General features: G+C 52.4%; 1 protein-coding gene across 1 annotated transcript in view; it reads right to left on the reverse strand.

Moving 5' to 3' along the window:
* Positions 1-385, reverse strand: part of LOC107036261 — an 18,214-nt gene extending 17,829 nt beyond the window's left edge. The window contains exon 1 of the mRNA XM_015254073.2: positions 86-385. Within this exon, the coding sequence (XP_015109559.1) occupies positions 86-122 (37 nt within the window). The 5' untranslated portion in view covers positions 123-385. The remainder of the gene's footprint in view (positions 1-85) is intronic.
* Between the last annotated feature and the right edge of the window lie 687 nt (positions 386-1,072).

A 1,072-nucleotide genomic window follows, 5' to 3' on the forward strand; every position in this document is an offset into this window, starting at 1 on the left:
AAAAAAAAAAAAAAAAAAAAAAAAAAAAAAAAACCGTTTTCACCTGCACCTCCCGGTGCAAACGCAGAGAATGTCATCCACTCACCGACGATGTGTGCAAGCAGCACGAGTCGCAGTTCCATCTGTGTTTACCTCTCGTTCTCTCTCAACGAACCCCTCACAACTCGCCACAAACACCAGACAAATAATCCCGATTTCCTCCTCAAGGGCGACAGTCCCTCCCAGCACCACGTATCAGTCTCAATAAATAAAGCACACCGTCTCGCATGACTAGACGCTTGTGATATCGTCAAACCCGGCTCACCGGACAAACCCGCGTCGAGGTCTATGGCACCACTGAGTGATCCTCGCGCGGCAACATCCCCTTACGTAATACCGAGAGCACAAGGACCCGAATGCTGGTTGATACCTTCCCCCCAGCTCCATCCACCCCCTCCAGTCGTATTCAACCGCCCCCGCCCCCCGCCCCTTCCCCTCTATCACCGATTGACTCGTCTCCCTCGTGTTTAGACCTCTCGCTCTCTCGTCTGTCGTCGTTGTAGTCGTCGCGCTAGTATACGTTCGATGAATCCGGCTTTTCCCCGGTCTTCGCGCAGAATCAATTTCACTTCCAGTGGTAGAACGCGCGTCGGCATTCGCGCAAGCGTCGGGAGACGTCAACCTCAGGGGAGGGGAGGGGAGGGGGGGGCGCTGCGGGTGAGGGGGGGAACTCTGTAGTGTAATGCCTCGATATCAAAATAACGTCAAAACTACCTTCTCCTGGCGTTTCGTCTCCTTTGGGGGGTGACTCGCACTCGATGGAGATGCGAATTCAATCCAACGTGTGGACTCCATCCTTCTGTCTCCATACGCTTGTCTCTGTTATCACGACAACCCCCTACTCTCCATTCCCCGCGCCGCTTTCATCCTCTCGCTGCAACTTGATAACTCTATTCCGTTTTAATTGAGACGTGACTTCGGGGACACTGAATTTTTTATTCAGATGGAGGAGGCGGCGGGAATTGTGGAGAGAGAAAAATTGGAGGAAAATAGAACCGGGGGCTAATGAATGGGGAATATATTTTTCGCGAGT

The sequence above is a fragment of the Diachasma alloeum genome, unplaced genomic scaffold (genome assembly GCF_001412515.2).
Source record: "Diachasma alloeum isolate Michigan unplaced genomic scaffold, Dall2.0 Dall_scaffold_00208, whole genome shotgun sequence".
NCBI lineage: Eukaryota > Metazoa > Arthropoda > Insecta > Hymenoptera > Braconidae > Diachasma > Diachasma alloeum.